The sequence below is a fragment of the Magallana gigas genome, chromosome 4, assembly GCF_963853765.1.
Source record: "Magallana gigas chromosome 4, xbMagGiga1.1, whole genome shotgun sequence".
Taxonomy (NCBI): Eukaryota; Metazoa; Mollusca; class Bivalvia; order Ostreida; family Ostreidae; genus Magallana; species Magallana gigas.
In genome coordinates, this window is record NC_088856.1 from 43,708,327 (window position 1) to 43,725,520 (window position 17,194).

The 17,194-nt window shown below is 37.2% G+C and overlaps 3 protein-coding genes and 1 pseudogene across 3 annotated transcripts; 2 read left to right on the top strand and 2 right to left on the bottom strand.

Moving 5' to 3' along the window:
• The first annotated feature begins 2,576 nt into the window (after positions 1 to 2,576).
• On the top strand, positions 2,577 to 7,320 carry LOC109617409 (uncharacterized; annotated as a pseudogene).
• A 27-nt stretch (positions 7,321 to 7,347) lies between these two features.
• Positions 7,348 to 7,908, top strand: LOC136275081 (uncharacterized). The gene has a single exon (XM_066083381.1). The coding sequence runs from the start codon at positions 7,348 to 7,350 to the stop codon at positions 7,906 to 7,908; it is 561 nt and encodes a 186-aa protein (XP_065939453.1).
• A 4,181-nt stretch (positions 7,909 to 12,089) lies between these two features.
• LOC136274837 (uncharacterized) lies at positions 12,090 to 16,548 on the bottom strand. Its single transcript, XM_066082540.1, has 2 exons — positions 12,380 to 16,548; positions 12,090 to 12,273 (listed from the first exon to the last, which is right to left on the bottom strand). Exon 1 carries the CDS (start codon positions 15,640 to 15,642, stop codon positions 12,982 to 12,984), a length of 2,661 nt encoding a protein of 886 aa, XP_065938612.1. The 5' UTR covers positions 15,643 to 16,548; the 3' UTR covers positions 12,090 to 12,273; positions 12,380 to 12,981.
• On the bottom strand, positions 15,685 to 16,824 carry LOC105324064 (uncharacterized). The gene has a single exon (XM_066083382.1). The coding sequence runs from the start codon at positions 16,822 to 16,824 to the stop codon at positions 15,685 to 15,687; it is 1,140 nt and encodes a 379-aa protein (XP_065939454.1).
• Between the last annotated feature and the right edge of the window lie 370 nt (positions 16,825 to 17,194).

Below are 17,194 nucleotides of genomic sequence, written 5' to 3' on the forward strand. Positions count from 1 at the left end.
ATATAAACACACATTAAAACCCTCCCCATTAACATTTACATAACAAATTTACTGCAGAAACAGGCTCAGATTTTGCAGCAGGCCAAGTTTACAGTGACTTGCGATGTTACGAGTATGTTTCACCTGCGCCAGAGGATCGCATCCCGTTCTGCAAAATCACGTTATGCTCTACATTTTAACATTAAAATTTTTTTAAATGCCATACACCCTTGCTTAAATGGTATTAAACTAATTCTATTCACATTTTGCATAAACAAAGGGGATAAACATTTTTTTAATGGATTCTAGAAAGCCATAGTTAATGTCAAGGGGTCAAACCATGCAACATTAGGGCTGATATGAGTGCAATAAAAATACATAAACATGTTAATCACAACATGAACCACATGAACCATAGCAAACTGACTGCAACAATTTACCAAAAATGAAGTGTTTTAAGTATGAATACCATCAAGTATTTATCCTATAAATAAATGCATAATAATTCCAAGTTCTATTTACTTCTTACATGTACAATAAAGCATAACTTATTACCTATGAACAGAAATATACAATCATGTAATTGTAGAACAATAAAAGCATACCAATATATACTACATGTGACTATTCAAAATTCATCACATATTACCCCTGCGTACATTTCCTATGAACAAAATCAACAATTTGAATACAACAATAGCAATGCTGATTACCTCTAGTGAATTATTAATCAATTATATTTGCTCTTATTTTACTAATTTCTGTTTCCTTCTTGGCTTCCCAATTTTCAGCTTCAGCCATCTAGTTTTTCTTGCTCATTCTTGAGAAGAAGAAAGTTATTTGCTGCATGGACAGTATCTCATTGTATGAAAAACGCGATGTACCATCTGACCTTCTTTCATACACCATGGATTCAGAGAAAATAAAAGGATCCTCTTTCTTTCCTGTCTGAAGTCCGACGTTAAATTTTTGGACTAAAAAATCTCTCTGATTTTCATTAAATCTCATTGAGCGTCTCTCATCTTTCAAAGCCCATCCAGAGGTCAATTTACTCTCTGCTGCTTGTGTCTTTGTGGCTTCAGTCAAAAATAACTTCAGATTCTCTGAATGAGATATTTTTGTTACATACTTTCTTTTTGTAAGATCTGCTATGGAACTTGAACTTACTCCCAATTCAAGGTTACACTTTTCAAAAAGAATATGGTTGGATAAATCCTCACTAGAGCCAAAAGCTGCAACGCAACCCTCATTTGGGCAATGGAAGTTGGTTTCTGTTTCTGTAGTTGTGTTGACTTTTATCATATGGAAACCAATGTCTTCTGGTTGCTCCAAAACGGTTAATGGCAGGTGCTCCATACTTGGAATTGCAGTATTTGGCCATGGGATCAACAAACCAACCATTTTTATTGTTGAATCCAAGTATAATGATTGTTAGGATTTTTTTTTACACAGATGTGGTTTGTTGTCATAATTAATATTTTACTGTTTTAAGATAATGAACTTTCAATGATGTTTACATTTGCAGGATTTTTTTCCCCACTAAATGAATAAAATGTTGATTTGAATGACACTTTTGTGTACACAAATGCATAGAATGTTCCATGTATCTCAAAAATCAATGTAAATTTTTTTAAACATAAATGTAATATTCAAACAGCTTACTTACCTGTACCAATACCATATGCTTTCTCAACACATATGCCTTGTTACCGCCAATACTGCAATTAGTCATATCTATGCTGGTACTGCAGTTAGTCATACCTATGATTTGACGTCATCAGTTTTTGAGCTCAATATTCTTGTGTGTAGAGCCCGTGAACTTATGTGAGGCGGGCTAATGTCTACGATCAATTTGTACTGAATGTACTTTTACAGGAGGAAACTACTTAATTGGTGAGTGTTATAATATGTATATTGTTAGAATGTTTTTCCAATGCATATGTATATTGTGCAGTAGAATTATATTATAGTACATTTGATAATTTTCATACTTTAATGTAGGTATAAAGTTACTATTTAAGCATATGCATGGATATTTCAAGGTCATTATTAATGATACATTGATAAAGCTATATGAAGGTACTTATATGTAATTATGAGGCATGTGTGCAACTTCGCTGGATTATGTTAGGGTTATAATTGATATATTACGGGAGGTAACTCCATTTGCAATATGTATAATATCATTTAGTTGTCTAGAGTTATGCCTCTTTGTTTACATTTGTTGGTAGCCATACTTTGCTAGGGCATTTCAGATTTATATATCTAGATGCATATCTTAATGTGATTAATTGAATTAGGTTGTACTGATATATCTGATAGTCATACGTTTCATCATTGTCAACATATATTTGCTAGGATGAATTTGTATGTGTGTGTTTTTGAATTAGTTTATTTACAATATTTTTTCTCTATTTTGTTGTAGTAAATCGTCATACGTCATACGTCATACGTCTATTGATTCATCTATTGTCATACATCTTACATGTTTTGTCACCCTCCAAAATAAAATAAAGACGCATTTACAAAAGTAACTAAAGTTTCCTCATTTCACTGGCCAGTACAAATATTTACAATTAAGTAGATGATGGATGAGGATGGAGGGTGAGAAGATAGAGCAGTGCCGTAGGAGTGAACGAAGTAGGAAAATGACTCAAAAAGGTGCTGAATTTACCCTGGAAAGTAAAAGTAAAAACCGAGAAAGGTGTTTCAAAATACTGTTGACACTTAGTGACAACTTACAGAAATTATTATTATCATCAGAGGATAGAGAAACGATTAGAAGAGCGTATAGCGAATGGCTCGATAAATACGAAGAATTTCTAGTGTCTCAGGATGAAGTACGGGCTTGGCTTTCTCCCAGTAATCAGGTCCCTGATGAAGAAAGATTCAAGAAGAGGGATGAATACCTTATGGATTTAAAAAGTTCTGTAGAGGACTGGTTTACGAAACATTCAAAAAGTGTTGTGATTGATAACAATTCCGTGAGTTCTAGTGCAGGTCGCAAGAGCAGTTAATCGCAAGCGAAGTTGGAGGAAAGTCAGAGAAAAGCGGAATTAGAGGCCAGAGCGGCATCATTTTAAGAGAAAAAACAGATAGAAGAGGCCAAATTACAATTGAAATTGAAGGAAGAAGAACTGGGTATAAAGACATCTTTAAAAATAAGTGATGAGAGAACTAAAATAATCGAACAACTGGAAAAAACTGATCTGGAAGCGGGACGTCTGTCAGAGGCCGCGGTTGACATTCATCTGCCTTTATCTACAGTGACAACATCAATACAGGATCCCATCATGCATGTGTCTTCATCTAGAAAGCAGTCAAAGTTGAGTCCATATGCACCTGTGTTTTCGTCTGTTTCAAGACCATTACCAACATGTGAAACAGTTAACCACATTAACAGATCTACATGTACAATTACACCTGGTTTTCCATATGTGCCAACAATAACACACCGCAGTACACCATATGTGCCTGTTTCAAGTTATGCAACAACAAGTCGTCAACCACAGACTCAAGTTTTTTCTCATCTGTCAGAGCCAACGTTTACAACTGCAGAAAATCATCACAACACAGATGATCTATTTACAGTTGCAAGAGAGCTCAACAAACCTAAAGCTGACATTTAAAAGTTTGAAGGAAATCCAATGGACTACCAAAGATTTATCCGACAGTTTAACACCAAAGTGTGCGCTACATGAAACACCAGTTCATATGAAGAGCGCTTGAACTTTCATCTTCAATTTACCAGTGGTGAAGCTAACAGAATAGTAACTGGATATTCACATTTGGATGCAGAAAGAGGATACCTACAAGCTTTAAATGAACTTAAGGATCGAAGGCGTTGGATTGGCCATCAATTAAACCAGACAATTCGAAGGCATTAGACTCTTATGCAATATTCTTAACCGAGTGTCAATTTGCTGAGAATAACGTAAACAGTGCTCGAGTTCTTGAATACTCAGAAAATATGAACCTTCTAATTAGGAAACTACCATTCCACTCACAAAACTTAGTAAACTTCGTCCGCAAAGAAGTTAAAAAGGCGAATGACCCTATCAATCGAAAAAAATTCATGAATTCGAGTTCAATTGCACGAAAACGACAGAATGAAAAAGTGAACACATTTTCAAGACCGAGCCGGAACTTTGCTACAAAAACTATGGAGTCCCATTCATCTACAGAAAATCACACAGCTGCTGTTCAATACAAACAAAACATTTGTGCTTTTGTGAAACCATGCATCTATTGTGAAGGTTCGTCACATTCCTTGGAAGAGTGCAAGAACATTATGAAACTTCCTCTGAAAGACAGATATGCAGTTTTAAAAATGAAAGGACTGTGCTTTTCTTGTTTAAAATCTGGACACCAGAAGGGAGTTTGTCAACGCAAGTCATATTGTATTCATTGTAAGAGATGTCATCCTTCTATACTCCACTTGGATCCTCGACAGAGCTTTGAACCTCCGGACCAGAACAACAACAGATTGTCTGTACCGTCAGCATCTGTGTCTTCGGCAGCGCATATGGGGGCTGGGGAACTTGTGAGGCAAGCGCTTCCAATTATACCAGTGCGACTGAAATCAAGAAACAGTGACAAATACATTTATACATATGCTTTCTTGGATTCTGGGAGTACAGCAACATTTTGTACAGAGAAAATAGCAAACTTACTTCACATTGAAGGCAAAAAGACTTTGTTAAATCTGACAACCATGGGACAACAGAAGACAGAAAATTGTTATATTATCCCTGGACTTGAAATAACGGACGTGAATGGTGACAATCCAATAGATCTTCTTCCTATTTACACACAACCAGAATTACCCGTGTCCAGGAAAGACATAATTTCACTGGAGGACCTTCAAAGATGGCCGCATTTAAGTGACATTCACATTGACAGAATACCAATAGATAGTGATATCGGTTTGTTAATCGGTGTCAATGTTCCTAAAGCAATGGAACCATGGGACATAATTCCTTGTAAAGACAATGGCCGATTCGCTATAAAGACTATCCTTGGATGGGTAATCAATGGACCAATTGACACAGTTCCAGAAAATGGCATTTTCAACACATTGGTCACGGTCAATCGCATTGATGCAAGATTAGAAGAACAGATAAAATGCCAGTTTAATCATGACTTTTGTGAGCGGGCGATTGATGATGTTCCAGAGCCGTCAAAGGAAGATAAAACTTTCCTAGAATTGGTGAAAAATTCAGTTTATTTTGAGGACGGACATTATATCATTGACTTACCTTTCAAATCTAAAACTGTTACAATGCCTAACAACAGAAAACAAGCAGAACAGAGACTGATTTCATTATCCCGAAAATTTGAAAACAACATTGAATTTCGTGACAGTTATAAAGCATTTATGGACAAAATTATCAGTGAAGGTTACGCACAACAAGTTCCTACTGAGAACCTACGACAAAATCATGGACGTGTGTGGTATTTGCCGCATCATGGTGTATTTCATCCCAAGAAGAATAAACTGCGCGTTGTATTCGATTGTGCAGCCAAGTTTAAGGGAACTTCACTAAATGATCAGTTGTTACAAGGCCCTAACTTGACAAACACACTTATTGGAACTCTGATCAGATTTCGGGAAGATGAGATAGCTGTAATGGGTGATACTGACAGCATGTTCTACCAATTGCGTGTACCTCTCCAGGATGCTTCATTTCTTCGATTCCTATGGTGGAAAGATGGAGATCCTTCGAAAAGTGTAACTGAATACCAAATGGTTGTGCATTTGTTTGGTGCAACATCTTCACCTAGTTGTGCCAACTTTTGTCTTCGAAAAACAGCCCAGGATTGGAAAGGATATTTCAGTGAAGAGACTGTTAACACCGTTCTCAAAAACTTTAATGTAGATGATTTTCGAAAAACAGCCCAGGATTGGAAAGGATATTTCAGTGAAGAGACTGTTAACACCGTTCTCAAAAACTTCAATGTAGATGATTGTCTTAAGTCTGTCAAATCTGTGAACGAGGCTGTAATATTAGTGAAAGACTTACAAAGACTTTTAGACAAAGGTGGTTTTCACATTTCAAAGTGGATAAGCAACAGTCGAGATGTCATGAACTCAATACCTGTGTCAGAGAGAGCTAAAGAAGTTAAGACTTTAGATCTAGATCATGATACTTTGCCGATTGAAAGAGCTCTTGGAGTCCAGTGGTGCGTCGAGTCTGATTTCTTCAACTTCAAGCTGGAATTGAAAAAACAACTGCTTACCAGACCAGGAATTCTGTCGATGGTCAGTAGTGTATATGACCATTTAGGGTTTTTTGCTCCATTTGTACTCAAGGCCAAATGTATCCTTCAAGAACTTTGCAAGATGCAATTAGGATGGGACAATAGAATTCCAGATGACCTCGTAATTCAGTGGACTCATCGGTATCAGGACCTCCAGTTACATCACTTCTCTGACGCAAGCGAAACAAGGTATGGCACAGTGTCTTACTTACTACTGGAGAATACAGACGGAGAACGTCATTGTTCCTTCATCATGGGAAAATCTCGTGTTACACCACTCAAACAGACAACCATTCCAAGACTGGAGTTGACGGCAGCTACAATAGCCGTCAAAACCAACAAGATGTTACTGACTGAGCTAGACATGCCCATCGATCGCGTTTTATTCTGGACCGACAGTATGGCAGTATTACGTTATATTCAGAACAAAACGGCAAAATTTCATACTTTCGTAGCTAACAGACTAGCAGTGATACATGAAGGATCACAGCCAAGCAATTGGAGATACATTAACACGAAAGTCAACCCAGCTGATTACGCATCAAGAGGTATATCGGCCAACAACCTTATCATGCAAGAGAACTGGATCAAGGCCCCGAGTTTTTTTTATTGGAACCAGAGGATCAGTGGCCCAAACATCCAATGGAGATCGCTGATACAGAATTATTAGACAATGACCCAGAGGTGAAAAGAGTTACCATCAGAGCAGTCATCTCAGAACAACAGAATTCAGACAATTCTACAGAGTGTGTTAACAAGTTGATTCAACATTATTCTTCGTGGTACTTATTGAAACGAACAGTGGCATGGATTCTGAAAGTGCGGAAAGAATTGTTAAGGCGTGTGAACATGCAAAGACTCGATTCTAGTCCAATATTACAAGAATCATATGATAAGAGTGTTCTAGCATACCAAGACCTTAAAGATGCAGAAGAGTCAATACTGAAATTTGTTCAACAACAAGAATTTGACACAGAAATCAATGCTCTTACTTCAGGAAACTCTCATGTGAATCGTAGAAGTCGAATCAGGAACTTGGATCCATTTTTGGATGATAGAAATTTACGTGTCGGCGGTTGACTACACCAGTCAAGTATTCCAGCAGAGATGAAACATCCAGTTATTCTGCCCAAAGATCATCATGTGTCAACTATCATTCTTAGACAAATTCACCAAGAACTGATGCATAGTGGTAGAAACCATATGTTGGCAAAGTTAAGAGAAAAGTATTGGATCATTCATGCTCCATCAGCCATCAGGAAGCTGATATCAAGATGTGTTATATGTAGACGATTCAAGTCGAAAGTTGAAGAGTCGAAGATGGCAAATCTACCAAAGGATCGTATCGTTCCAGATGAACCACCATTTAGCAGAGTAGGGGTCGATTACTTTGGACCGTTCGAAGTAAAACAGAAGAGAAGTCGTGTGAAACGTTATGGCGTAATATTTACCTGCTTTGCAAGTCGAGCTGTACACTTGGAAGTAGCAGCTTCATTAGACACTGATTCTTACATAAATGCCTTGCGACGCTTTATTGCCAGAAGGGGACAAGTTAAGAAGATTCGTTCTGATAATGGAACTTTGTTGGTGCTGAACGTGAACTTAATCAATCCATACTGGAATGGAACCAACACCAGATTCAAAAATCAATGTTACAGAAGAATGTAGACTGGCAGTTTAACCCACCAGGTGGATTACATCATGGTGCAGTGTGGGAAAGAATCATTCGAATTATTCGCAAGGCCATGAACAGTGTTCTGAAGGAACAGACCTTGGACGACGAAGGACTTAATACCCTGATGTGTGAAATCGAATATATGATCAACGATCAACCTATCACTAAGAATTCAGATTACCATTCTGATTTGGAACCACTTACACCAAACCATTTGCTCTTAATGAAGCGGAAGCCGAACCTGCCTCCAGGAGTTTTTGATAAGGACGACATCTTTCACAGGAGACGGTGGAGACAAGTTCAATATATGGCAAACCTGTTTTGGCATAGATGGGTACGGGAATACCTACCGCTTTTACAAGAAAGACAGAAGTGGCACCAAATCAAACGGAACTTGCAAATTGGTGATGTTGTGTTAATAGTCGATTCTAATTCTCCGAGAAATTCATGGCCTATGGGCATTATTAGTGAAACTATACCGGACTGCAACGGACTCGTGCGACAAGTTAAAGTTAAAACTGCGACAAATATTTTGATCCGCCCCGTTGATAAACTCTGCCGGATTCTAGAAGGAGATCGTTATAACTGTTTGATTAATACGAACTTGTGAATTTCTGTATTATTATTTGTGATCATTGAATGTTTGTTCATTGTTGACATTTTCTAGGAACAATTGCTAGTGAAGACCAACATTTGATAAAAACTAGGTTGTTTGTAACTTAATGATGTAGAGTATTTTCGACGTAAGTGTGTCATATTCATTCCACAATTAGGAGGCTGGGTTGTAACCGCCAATACTGCAATTAGTCATATCTATGCTGGTACTGCAGTTAGTCATACCTATGATGTGACGTCATCAGATTTTGAGCTCAATATTCTTGTGTGTAGAGCCCGTGAACTTATGTGAGGCGGGCTATTGACTACGATCAATTTGTACTGAATGTACTTTTCACAGGAGGAAACTACTTAATTGGTGAGTGTTATAATATGTATATTGTTAGAATGTTTTTTCCAATGGATATGTATATTGTGCAGTAGAATTATATTATAGTACATTTGATAATTTTCATACTTTAGTGTAGGTATAAAGTTACTATTTATGCATATGCATGGATATTTCAAGGTCATTATTAATGATACATTGATAAAGCTATATGAAGGTACTTATATGTAATTATGAGGCATGTGTGCAACTTTGCTGGATTATGTTAGGGTTATAATTGATATATTGCGGGAGGTAACTCCATTTGCAATATGTATAATATCATTTAGTTGTCTAGAGTTATGCCTCTTTGTTTACATTTGTTGGTAGCCATACTTTGCTAGGGCATTTCAGATTTATATATCTAGATGCATATCTTATTGTGATTAATTGAATTAGGTTGTACTGATATATCTGATAGTCATACGTTTCATCATTGTCAACATACATTTGCTAGGATGAATTTGTATGTGTGTGTTTTTGAATTAGTTTATTTACAATATTTTTCTCTATTTTTTTGTAGTAAATCGTCATACGTCATACGTCATACGTCTATTGATTCATCTATCGCCATACATCTTACATGTTTTGTCACCCTCCAAAATAAAATAAAGACCCATTTACAAAAGTAACCAAAGTTTCCTCATTTCACTGGCCAGTACATGCCTTTTTCCTCAAATACAAAGTTTGAGTAGGACCTGATGGCAGGAATTGGCTTGAAGGATGTCTTTTATGAAGCAACTTCTGAAACGCTAACCCTGTACTTCACATTTGTTGCAGTTTTCTTGATTGCTAAATCAAAAGGATGAATCAATTTGAATTTATGATTTTCTATTTCTTTTTTAAAAGTGATAGTGCATCTGTGTTTCTCTTAAAAAAAACCTCTTATCTCCCCTTGTACTGTACATATTGTTAAATATAAAACAGTATAAAGATTTTCAGCAAACAAATATGTTTTTTTTAGTTTAGAAAATAATATAAAATACAAATTGTAAATGATCTAAATACCAAACCTCTTTCATTGAATGTGCTGTTAGAACGTCATGTCCTTGGTTAACAAAGCGTCGGATAGCTGCCTTTAGAGTCGCTCCAGTTCTGTCGCATGGCCCTTTTCCATTCTGTGCCTCACAGAAGTTGAAGGATCTAACCAGGCCATGTGATTTAAGGAGGGCCATCATCTCTGTCGACTTGTAGCAACCAGCATTGTCTGACCAGACATGGAATGAGGATATTGATGCATCAATTGACTGAATGTTTTCCATAACATTAATGTTGAGGGCTGCAGAAGTTATGCTGTCCTGTGACACCTGGTTCTGAAAGATGTTGGCAAAGCCTAGGCTCTCAATACAAGTTTCTGTCTTGTGGAATGCCATTGTGATGTGCCATGGTAAACCACGCTTCCCAAACCAATCACTCTGGTCTTCTCTATACTTAGTGGGAGGTATTTCATGGACCAGTCACAGATCAAAAGCACTTCATTATGTTGCATCATGTCAAAGAGATAAGATTTTGCTGAGTCCTGGTTTCTGCATCGAATGAGATAACGTTTCAAATTTGTGGTACTTTGCGTAGCATTTTGGGGTTCGAACTGTAAGTCGCGAAGTGAATCAGTTAGTCCATGGTTGCACGAACACTGGATAGTCTTCGTTAAAGAAAAGATCGCATCCTTCATTTGTTGACTAGTCAGGCAAACTAGATCATGGTGATGTTGGCAAGTGACAGCAAATTCGGGATGAAGTGGATCACTGAGGGCAAAGGTCTGACAATGATCTGCTACCTTGCTGTCTGGGGAGATGTGTACACAGGGCGAAAAACAATCTTTAAGCAAGTCCTTAAAGGTGGCGTAAAGGTGGCGTAAAGGTGGCTTAAAGGATATAAAATCTTTAAGCCACCTTTAAGTCACATTTAAGCTGCGCTTATAGGTCCTTAATGTCCAAACTTCTTTAAGTCACCTTTAAGCCATCTTTAAGCTACCTTTAAGCATCTTTAAGTGGCATTTACGCTCCCTTTAAGTTGTCTTTAAACCATCTTTAAGTTCCCTTTAAATCAAGTTTGATCAAACTGAACAATAAAAACATATATTAAATGCAAAAGCTCTTTTCTAGGGAGGGGAGGGGGTGATCCGAGTGATGATATAATTTCCAACGAAGGGGGAATGTTTCAGACGGTTTTAATTGTCGCTCCATTAAACACATATCGCTATCATCAACAACGCTCCGATGGACACAGATTGCCATTATAAAAGTCTTTATAATTTTTTTTTGTTAAGTATGTTTGTTTCCTATTATAAATTAATCGGTGAAATATCTCTATCTCTCTCTCTCTCTCTCTCTCTCTCTCTCTCTCTCTCTCTCTCAGTTCATACGGTAATTAAACAAAATAAAGATAATGAACCAAAACTACATGATTTAATTTAAAAATCGGTTGAAGGTATGTATTTTTTTTCAAATTTAATTATTTCTAGGTCTAATTCTAGATCTGCTAGATACATGTTAAAGATGAAGACTCTCAACTGCCTTTGTTATATCGTGCAGGATATTACTGCTTTGTTTGTCTAGACATAGTTCTGTTCGTTTGTGTATATCTAATTATAGTCTATTGTTTGTCCAACTTATGAAAACCCCTGGAACTAACACAGAATATACAAGATATACACAACAGTTCTGTCGTGTGCCCAGGTGCACGTTTGTGTATATCTAATTAGAGTCTATTGTTTGTCCAACTTAAGAAAACCCCTGGAACTAACACAGAATATACAAGATATACACAACAGGTGTGTCGTGTGCCCAGGTGCAAGTCAGGGTTTCTAAAGGCGTTGAAATCTTAGTATGTACGTGTATACGATAAGTCTAGTGAATAAAAGTTTATTTACATTTGTAATTCATTTTCAAAGTATTATTTCCTAACTCTGGGTTTTAAAAATGTTATGTCTACAAATTAAAGATACATGTATGTAAGAGTAAATCTAGAGGCTAATTTATTCCTGAACCGGTGATCATAAATAGGGGTTAATTGTTTAAATATATGTATAAGAGTAAATATGTCACATACTCGGGCTGGTACATCATACAATTGTATGAATAAGTATATGTATACATTATTTGCAATTGCCACATGCAGTAAATACGTCACTCGTAATTGGTAATATTGTTTGTTATAGAATTGATAGTTCAAAAATCATGTATACATGTTTCGGTAGGGATGTGTTCCTAACGAATATTCAATAAAGGAGCGGAGTTCATACTGCATGAAGGTTTATTCTATATATTTAAAACGCAGTGTCAAGACGCAATATTTTCACAATGATAATTCAACACACGCACGTTCTCGAATTCTCAACACCTTGCACCTCGCATTCCTTCATATACACGTGAAACTGTAATTAAATAAAGAATATAACTACTACCGTGCATTAATATAAACGTTACTGAATTATATAATAATAATATTTCATGTTAATATATCGATATATCTCTACATACCTCCTTGCGCCCACTTATAAACAAGGGAACACATACATGTTTCTTTCGCACTCGCACGATCAAAAATCTCCGACACAAAAGAGTTACAAACACTCGTACATATAATTATTCGTGAAATAACTTTAACCGTAACATGGCTCCTCAAATTTAGGAATACTAAATTTAACTCAATTATATCAAATATCAAAATTCTTGACTTGCGCACAATAACAATAATCAATCATAATGCAAAAGTTAAATACAAAGCATATAAATTATCGCAAAGTATCGCAATTGTCGTTAGCACAATTTATATATAGAAAGACACAGTTAATTAGGCTCCTCGATGGGGAATTCCTCGGTCTCGTGTAATAACACTAACTTATGGATTGGTCTTTCAAGGTAAGTCACAGGATCTTGCTGTTTGCCGTATTTATTCAAAGAAGAACTGGCTATCACAAGTTTGACTTTCCGTACATGTCCATCATTGTCAGTGTAGCACTCGTGAATACGAACAAGGCGCCACTGGTTTCTTGGTAAGTTTTCATCCTTGATCAACACTACATCACCTACTGTCATATCGCGTTTTGACGATGTCCATTTACTTCTCGTCTGGAGTGTGTTCAAGAATTCCTTCCGCCGACGGATCCAAAATTCGTTAGTAAGGTCTGTACTCTTCTCCATCTTTTGTGCGAATACAAGTCTTCTCTCTGGAATTGTCCTGGGGGTGGTAAAATGATTGTGGATTTCATAGTCAACAGATGATTGGGAGTCAATAGTTCCAATGAATTGGGATCATGAATGTTTGCTACGGTAAGAGTTCGACTATTAACAATAGCAGCAGCTTCACACATAAAGGTTCTTAACATTTCATCATCGAGATGAGATCCACAATGTTCCATTAATGAGGAAAGCTCATTTCTCACCGATCGTATCTGTCTTTCCCAGACTCCTCCCATATGACTTGCAGAAGGAACATTCATTTTAAATGTAATGAAATCACATCCTTCGCTGGTTAAGTATCTTTGTAGTTGTTGGTCATCAAGTTCCTTAACTGCATCTCGAACCTCATTTTCTGCTTCAACAAAATTAGTTCCTCGATCACATCTAAGCTGTCGAATTGGGCCTCTAATGGAAATAAAGCGGCGCAATGAGTTGATGAAAGAGCTAGTGTCTAATGAGCATGTAGTTTCTGGGTGAACAGCTCGACATACCATACATGTAAAAAGAACGCCATAACGTTTCAACTCTTTACGTCCCTCCCTGATGTACCAAGGTCCAAAGAAATCAACTGCACTGTAAGTAAACGGAGCCTCATCTGTCAATCTATCAGCTGGAAGATCACTCATCCTTTGCACTTGAGTACAAGCTCGCAGCCTACGACATTTCACACATTTCGAAATCTGTGAGTAGACAGCAGAGCTGCAACCAATTATCCAATATCCATTGGCTCTTATTTCGTTCGTTGTCATACCACGTCCTTGATGTCGAATTCTTTCATGATAGTGACGTATCAATAGATTGGTAATGTTAGACTTTCTTGGTATAATTATTGGATGTTTTAATTTTATGTTGAAATTTCCTCTATGTACACGCCCTCCTACTCTAAGTACACCACTATCATCTAAGAATGGGTCGAGGCGGTTAATTGGAGAGTTGAACTTCAGTTGTTTTCGTTTACTTCCAGGGATGTGAGATTTTTCACTTTGGTCCTTTTGAAGAGTTTCTTTTTCTTCTTTGAAGAATTTTTCCTGTAGTTGGATAATGACTTTATTTTCCGCATGATATAGTTCAGTAACTGAGAGTTCATTCTGAGAAAAGGAGTCTTTTCCCTCTGGCAAGCTACTTGCGTTTGTCTTGATTCTGTTCTGTGTACAATTTATAAATCTAAGACACCATGCAATCACACGCTTTAAATGGTTCCAATCTGAAAAACGATTCAAATAGCCTAATAAACTGCTGTCATACAAAGTTGTTTCTGTTTTCAATGTTTGACATTGTTTCACTTCTGGATCATCATCAGGAATATTAGGATGAGTCACATCACAATTCTTGAAAGGGTTTGTAGTCCACAGGAAATTAGGTCCAGAAAACCATCTACAATTGTTCACAAGTTCGTCTGCAGATGCACCACGAGAAGCGATGTCCGCTGGATTATCACTGGAGCTAACATAATTCCATTGGTATGGTTCACTGACATCACGAATTTGCTGAACCCGATTGGCAACGAACACATGAAATCTTCGAGTGTTGTTAGCAATATAACCAAGAACCACACTACTGTCGGTCCAAAACCACTCTGTCATGTTAGTGTATTCTAGCTCATTTCGCAATAATAAGTTCATTCTCACTGACACCACGGCTGCAGTGAGTTCAAGTCTTGGTATAGTTATTGACTTTAGGGGAGTAACTCGAGACTTTGCCATCACTAATGAACAATGGATATTGTCTTGATCATCAACTAAACGAATGTAAGAACATTGACCGTATCCCATGGTACTGCCATCGGAAAAATGATGCAATTCTGCTGTAATGACTTTTCCAAAATCCTTTGGTTTGAAACATCTTGCGACCTCTACATGTAAATTCTGGAATTGTTGAAGATCTATTCTCCATTTTTCCCATCGAGTTCTCAATGTGTCTGGTATAGGGCTGTCCCAGTCTATTTGATTTCTGCACATTTCTTGGAGAATTTGTTTTCCCACAAGAATAAATGGAGAGATTAACCCAAGTGGATCATATACAGAACTCAGAGTTGACAATACACCACGTCGAGTCAAGGGTCGATCATTCAATACTATCTTAAACTGAAAAGAGTCGGATTCTATACACCACTGTATACCAAGTGTCTTTTCTACAGGAAGTTTGTCATGAAGAAGGTCCACATTCTTCAATACTTTAGCTCTCTCATTTTGAGGAATGTCTTTCAGTACGTCTTTGGAATTTGATAAGAACTTGTGTAATCGTAGGCCACTTTTCTGACACATCTCCTTACTTTTTTGAATAAGAGTCACAGCGTCGGATATAGTTGATACGGATTTCAAGCCATCATCGACATAGAAGTTGTGTCGCACGAAGTTTGCTACGTCTGTTCCAAATTCAGTTTCGTTATCACTGGCCATTTGTTTCATACCAAAATTTGCACAGCCAGGTGAAGAAGCAGCTCCAAATAGATGCCCGCACATTCTGAATTCTGAAGGTAAGTTATTTGTGTCACCACTTTCCCACAATAAAAAACGTAAATAGTTTCGATGTTCATAATTCACTCTGAACTGATGGAACATTTGTTCAATGTCACAAACAATAGCAATGGGTTCCTTACGAAATCAACAAAGAACTCCAACTAACGTATTGGTAAGATCAGGTCCTTGTAGGAGGTAATCGTTTAACGACTGTCCTTCATATTTTGCGCTACAGTCAAAGACAACACGAAGCTTGTTTGGTTTTTGTGGGTTAAAAACACCATGGTGAGGAATGTACCAGGAATGATCATCAAAGCATGTCTGCTCATCTTCTGGAACTTTTTCAGCAAAACCTTTCTGTATCATATCCGTCATGAAATTTACATACTGTGATCTGTATGTCTCATCTTTATCAAGTTTTCCTTTTAAATGCTTCAAACGCTGCTCAGCCATGCTTATGTTGTTTGGTAGATAAGATAAGTCCTCACGGAATGGTAATGGCATTTCGTAATGTCCATCTAAAAAGTGAATTACATTTTTTAGAATGGCAAGAAACTTACGATCATCATTAGAAATCGATTTCATACCAACAGAATGTTCTATAAAGTCTAGTTCAAACATTTGTGAAAGTGTCTCTGGCTTTATCAATTCTTTGATTTTGGTTTGAAGGGAAAACATCACATGTTTTGGTCCATGTCCGTCAGAGTTTAAAATGCTCGGAGGTACTTCACATGCAATGATACGATGACTTGTGCGAATGCAGTCATTTTCGTCTTCAAAACTCTGATCAGTAATTCCAACAATACTCCAACCGAGATCTGTTCTTTGTCCATATGGTCCCTCATCTTGGGGTGCTATTACGTCACGGGGTATTAGGGCTCTCGCACAATTGTAACCAATCAAAAGTCCAATCTCACAGTTTTGCATAGGCATAATTTCTGAAGCTATTGGTTTAAGATATGGCCATGCATTTGCTACTTCTGGAGTATGAATATGAGAGCGATCAGCTGGCATAATGTTTCCTGTAAATGTATCAGGCAATGGTATCTTCAATTCAATAGTGAATCCACGTACTACTAAGTCTCTTACTTTATGACTTTCAACAACCTGATTTTCTGCATACATTGTAGACAACAACAATTTGACCGTTGTTCCTGACAGTCCAAGTTCACGATAGGTGTCCTCTAATATGAATGTTGTATCTGACTGAGTATCTAAAAGTGCATATACCAGTTTTTCTTGGTCTGGTTTATCCCTGTGAGAAACATATACTGGCACTATCATAGAAGTCTTGTTTGTCACGCCATCATGGTTTCGGAGGGATGATGATCTAATTCTCCCTGCATGAGACGGAAAAGGTTGTGATTCATGAACAGAGTTCTCTGATTTCTGAGTTCTCTGCATATATCACCATGAAGAGATGTAGGATGATTCCTACCGCAAGTCCTACACTTCAGTCTTCGCTCGCAATGCTTAGAAATGTGACCAGCATTTAAACACCCAAAACACAAATTGTTTTCTTTGGCATACTTCTTTCTATATTCTACGTCCATAGCTAGAAAATCGTTACAATGGTTGACATAATGTTCTCCTTTACAAAGAGCACAGGATTTTCCTGTCCTGGGAGTCGTGAATGTAGCGAAAGTTCTTCCTT